This window comes from Limulus polyphemus, unplaced genomic scaffold (genome assembly GCF_000517525.1).
Source record: "Limulus polyphemus unplaced genomic scaffold, Limulus_polyphemus-2.1.2 Scaffold43, whole genome shotgun sequence".
Classification (NCBI taxonomy): Eukaryota; Metazoa; Arthropoda; class Merostomata; order Xiphosura; family Limulidae; genus Limulus; species Limulus polyphemus.
Genome location: NW_013665653.1, coordinates 180,920 through 187,229, shown reverse-complemented (window position 1 = coordinate 187,229; position 6,310 = coordinate 180,920). Strand labels below are relative to the sequence as shown.

The following is a 6,310-nucleotide window of genomic DNA, read 5'->3' as shown; positions in this document are numbered from 1 at the left end:
GGGGGAGGGGCTATTTATTCTTAGACTGTCGTTGATGAATTTCACAAAAGCTATTCGAGTATTATCTGCGCTAGCCTTTCCTGATTTTGAAGTGATCGACCAGAGAGTAAACATTTAATCAACACCACCCATCGCCATATCGAGAGCTAATCTAATAAAATAGTAAAAGTTGATCGTCAGTCTTACAGCGCACCTACAGTCCACAAGTGTGGAGCGTGAATTTATTTCTTGACGATAATGTGGCGTGAACTACAAAACTTCTGATCTACATTCCGGCACGCTAACCACTGAGCCACGCTAAGCCCTTATTATTAAAACCCTGAAAACAACAACATCATAGACCCACAAGCAATTTGCTGCACAAAAAGTTTAACCAAAAGTGTTTTCAAAAATCGGTAAGTTTTGACCACTTCAGTAACTCTACACTGAAGAGATTAAAGGCCTACACCAGAAAGTTTATATGAAACACGTGATCTTTTCATAACATTATGCGTTATATATATTATGATATATATATATAACAAACCCACATCAGGCTATCTGCTGTGTCCATCGATGTGGCTTTGCTATAAGAAAAACACACACTCAAATTACCCATTCTTTTTTTGTTTGTTTTAGAGCAAAGCCACACTGGGCTATCTACTGTATTCACCACGAGGAATCGAACCCTGGATTTTAGACTTACCGGGAGGTATTACACCGTACACTATCAGTGGGGACCACATATTGCACCATATTCAATAATTTTGTGGTTTTTACCTGTTACAAAGAATTAACCAGAGTAAAATAAAAAATGGGTGAAATGATTATTTTTTTTATGTAACACTAGCCGTCCTTATCCGGCGTTGTCTGGGTATTACCTGAACAGAGGGCCGATGTTTACCTACTTTTAAACAGAAAGCATCAAAATTTCGTTTTTCATGTAACAATACATATCAAGTGATTATATTTTCTGTGAGATAAATGGCTTAAGAGTGTAAAAATTAAAGAAAATAAACAAAATCGTAGATATAGTTCACACACACATACACACCACTTTACACTCATTGTAATGCCTCTGGATAAACGACATTTTTGGACCTCCCCTGAAGAACCAGAAGATAAAGATTGTCATGTGAAAAAACCGATGTTTTCAGATTCAGGCCGACTACTTTCAGTGTCTGCCATTGACTTTTGTTAATACTCATAGCGAAACTTGTGCGAATGGGAAACTGGAACCGCTTAAGTACAAATTCCAAGGCTCCAATTTGTATTGTTAAGTGAGAGGCATAATTTCTTCTGTGGTCGTAGTTGAAGGCAGCTTTTTCCCAGTTCTGACCCCGATTAGAATGAATTATATCTTTCTCTGTTTCCTCACCGACGAAGACCTCGTGTTCTTGATGCTTTTTGGGAACGGTGCTCTGTATGGCGGATGCGGTCACTATCTCTGCAAAATTGTCGCTTTTTGCTCAGTCTCGGCTTGACGATAAGCAGCTTGTCACTTTCGTTGTCTCTCAAGGCGTGTTTCCCTTTCTTGTGGGGTCTCACTCTATTACTGTGTTTCCCTTTCTTGTGGGGTCTCACTCTGTTACTGTGTTTCCCTTTCTTGTGGAGTCTCACTCTGTTACTGTGTTTCCCTTTCTTGTGGAGTCTCACTCTGTTACTGTGTTTCCCTTTCTTGTGGAGTCTCACTCTGTTACTGTGTTTCCCTTTCTTGTGGAATCTCACTCTGTTACTGTGTTTACCTTTCTTGTGGGGTCTCACTCTGTTACTGTGTTTACCTTTCTTGTGGAGTCTCACTCTGTTACTGTGTTTCCCTTTCTTGTGGAATCTCACTCTGTTACTGTGTTTACCTTTCTTGTGGAGTCTCACTTTGTTACTTTTGTTACATAAGTTTTGCTGCTTGTGATTGGCAATCCGAATTGTTGTTCTTTTCTTCTTTTTCTCGACATTTTACTACGAGGTACATAATCAGCGTAAGAAATTTTTATCATACCAAACTCCCCTCTCCAAATAAAGTGAATAAAAACCAATTCAGTTTTGCAGAATTTCGCGGGCTTAACTTGTCTATTCTATAAAAAAGTTAGTCTTGTTTGTCAGTAGACGCGACAGCGTTTGATGGATTTTTATTCTGACACCACAACTGCAGCGCACCTCTTTATAGAATACACATACATTTTTTTGACGTCATTTCCACTTAAATCAGACCAAAAATCCGATCCGTCTTCTGTGGGGAAAATTATATTACAAAGTTTTCATTGGCACTAAAAGTGTGACGTCTGAGACATTAAACCTGAGTACGCTGATTCCATATCTCAATAGGCCTACTCATATAGGGGCTGAAAGGTGCGAACAAACAGACACAAACTTAGATGTATATATTAGATATATATATGGGACCACAGAAGTAACTAGTGGAATTAATTGTAAAATTGATGGTATTTTATGTTTTTAGTGTGTGGCGACGCTATGCTATTAGCTCTTCAGTTATTAATAAAACCCACAATCAGTTTGGTGCATACCTAGTTTAGAAAAACTTGATTTAAAGAGACAATATATCCGTATGGACATCATCGGTAATTCTTCAGTTCAATTTAAAACCAAATATCTGAAATCTATACTTAAAAACCCATTTCATCAATTGTTTATCAATTTTCAATATATACTAAACCGTATTTTTTCCCCCAGTTTTTTGACTGTGTAATAGGCCTGTGAAGTCGCCACACATCACATATATACTATTGTTCAATGGATCATTTTGCTTGATTAAAAGTTACTCAAGGAAAATGTTGTTTCGTTGTGGGTAAACTACTCCTTTACGATCTAATAATCTTTGTCCGTTTTCTTGTCCAGTTCCTTCGGGAGAACCTGTAATCACCGATGAACAAGGTCGACAGCTGAAAGGCTTGATTGGACCCTTTAACGAAGGAGATTCTTTGCAATTAACCTGCCAAGTAAGCGGAGGTGAGTGTAATTTAAAACTAAACGAATTGTTTCTGACACGCCTCAGCTATTCGGTTCTTTCACACTGTAAGTTAAATATTATTTACTGCAACCGTCCTTTGTCAAAAGGATGGAACTAACTTTGAAAATTTTCTGGGATATTTTAGTACTTAATTTGTTAAGATGTATCTATCTATACATTTGGTTGAAGGTTTTAAAAGCTAATAAAATATACATATAAATAGATATACTTGCTTTTGTTCAATTTCCTGAAATGGTTCAAAGTTCAAAATGTTTGATGATAATTTATTAAAGTAATCATTATATGTATACTAAGTCTTTTTAATTTCCATTTATTTCAGTAAGCATATGAGTATATAAGAAAAGCACATAAATACAGTTATTACTCAGACTGTCAAAGGTTTGTTTGTTTGTTTTGAATTTCGCGCAAAGCTAGCCGTCCCTAATTTAGCAGTGCAAGACTAGAGGGAAGGCAGCTAGTCATCACCACCCACCACCAACTCTTGGGCTATTCTTTTACCAACGAATAGTGGGATTCACCATCACATTATAACCCACCAACGGCTGAAAGAGCGAGCATGTTTGGTGGGACGGGGATTCGAACCCGCGACTCTCAGATTACGAGTCGAGCGCCCTAACCACCTGGCCATGCCGGGCCCGACTGGCAAAGGACCAATTAGTTTGGTGCTATAGATCATATGTTATACACACAAAAGAGGTGTAAATGCGTGGAGCAACTAACTTTCGGGCCACCCTGTACGTTGTATTCAGTTTGCAATATTTTTATTAACGATATCGCAGTTAGTCACATCAACCATAAATCTATTTACTAGCAACATAAAAGAAGAAACGTAATTTCATTTGAACAAGTTGAATTCTGCTGACTTGTTTCTCTGTAAAGTTAAAATAATCTGATAAATAGCGAATGGTAAAGCAATAAAATTAAGATAAATGTATTTTCTCCATGGACAACATTCTACATTTATTACTTTGCTACTATAGATTACATACTGCCTTTGATACTTAAGAGCTGTGGACGGCATGTTTCCTTTAATTCTTACAACTACAGACGATATTTTGCCTTTAATTCTTTCATTACCACGTTTATAGATGAACAACACTCCCAGTGCCAGATGTATTTGTAAGTACACAATAAAAAAAAAATCATATGTCTCAATATTCCATTGGTAATTTGAACGAAACAGGTAAGCTTTGGAAGTTTGAACGGGAACATCCTTTCTTCATGGTTATTATTAAACTTTTCAATGCTAAAACAAAAACTGTACAGTGTTTCTCGTATATGTGCAGTGAAATAAATTAATACATAACATCAACGGAAAACATTCTACTTTCAATACTTAATAGCTATGGACGACATTTTACCTTTAACAGTTAACATCTACGGACAACATTCTGCTTTCAATACTTAACAGCTGTGGACGACATATTGTCTTTAATAGTTGACAGCAACAGACGACATTCTACTTTCAATACTTAATAGCTATGGACGACATTTTACCTTTAATAGTGTTACGTCTCCGTTTGTTGATTGATTTTCCGTAACTTCGTTCCGACGAAACTTTAGCGACACAAGTCCTTACTTAATAAAACTGGTTTATTCTTTCCGAATATAACTTTACGATACACTTATTTTCAACAGTCGCTCTATAACAAACGCTATATCAACGAACGTCAACAATACTTCTGACTGCAGTTCAGTTACTCACTATCTACACACACACATTATTATCCCGTCACGTTGTCACCCTCTTTTATATACCAGTCTACCCTATATCTAGTAAATGGTGGAGCATTCGCCAAGGTACAGGATAGTTCTAGAAACGTGGCATGACACTAGTCATGTGACCTCGCTGACGCAACAATAGTTAACATCTACGGACGACATTCTGCTTTCAATACTTAACAGCTGTAGACGACATATTACCTTTAATAGTTGACAGCAACAGACGACATTCTACTTTCAATACTTAACAACTACGAATGCCATTCTGTTTTCAATAATTAACAGCTATGGACTATATTTGACCTTTCATGGTTAACAGCTATGGTCAACATGCTAGCTTAAATTGTTAACATCTACGAACAACATTCTGCTTTCAATACTTCAAAGCTATGGACAACATTTTATCTTTCGTACTTAAAAAACATAGAATACATTATGTTCTTATTACTTAACAATACTTCTGTAGTATATAGCATTTAAGAGCTTGTTCCGGTCTTTCAGAAATCTCATGAAAGTGATTATTATTCGGTTTTACTATTCCTAAGGAGATCAGAAAGTAAGGTTGAACTAACATTGAGCTCAAAGCCTTAATATTTTCTAATTCATGAAACATTTGCTCTGTTCAATGCCCTGCGATTTTCCAAGCATTTTACAACATTGAATATTTTGTCTTTTGCAAAGTTATTTTAAGCTGCAAATCGCTATGTAAAGTTCGTGCTTGCTCGATTCTAAGCTCTATATAGAAAAGAACAATAAAATCAGATCATGGGTTGGTACAGTGCCCAGAAAAGAACAGAAGACGTTGTTCGAGAAAATACCTCTTCCAACGTTTTCTTTCGTAGCATCTAAAACTTTTAAAAGAGATTTTATGACTTCCCACTGTCTGACAGAAAAGACGATGAAGACAGCGTTACGTCCCACGTCAGCAGTAAAGTTGAGATGTGATCACTAATATGACATCTTAAGCTTTGTAGCACAGATTCATAAATATATGGCATCAAAAAGAAATTTAAGAAGACGTTTCGAGCACGCTGACTGATAGGAGGTTATGCTACGGGCTTATGCCTGACGTTTTTATCAGTTAAAAGCTTTATAGGTTGACAGAACTGTGACTAGTGTCAAGAAAAGTTACGTACGAATATGTACAACCAATCTGTCTACCACAATGAGAAAAACTGCGAAAGTTTAAAATAATCCCCAACAAGAATCTCTAGCTCTGAACTGTGGAACTGTACCTTTTAGAACGTAGGGCAAAAATATTTACTGTCACGTTATTCAACGAGTTAAGACTTCACATTATTAAGAGTCGGCTAATATTGTACGGTTTTCAGTTAAACAGTTCGTCAAAAATAACGGGGCAAGTGCTTACTACTACCACTCCACCCCATAGTATACCCTAACCTCACATTTCATAGTTAACTGGAATAAATAATTTTGCGAAATCAATCTGCAGAAAAGTGCAGTCGAGGCAGTCAAACGCCGGTAAATTCCCCTGTGAGCCAATCAAAAATTAAGATCAGTCATGAAATGAATTTGTGGCGTTTTCATAGAGTAATTATTGGTAAAAATCAATTGGATTAACAACTTATAATATATAGAAATGCCAGTACGTTTTGGTAACAC

At 36.6% G+C, this 6,310-nt stretch overlaps 1 protein-coding gene across 5 annotated transcripts in view; it reads left to right on the top strand.

Annotated features, from left to right (window-relative positions):
• LOC106462097 (hemicentin-1-like) overlaps positions 1-6,310 on the top strand; it is a 358,751-nt gene that overhangs the window by 309,517 nt on the left and 42,924 nt on the right. For all 5 annotated transcript variants that reach the window (XM_022389438.1, XM_022389431.1, XM_022389426.1 and 2 more), the window contains exon 3: positions 2,833-2,943. In XM_022389438.1, coding sequence (XP_022245146.1) covers positions 2,833-2,943 — 111 coding nt within the window. The remainder of the gene's footprint in view (positions 1-2,832; positions 2,944-6,310) is intronic.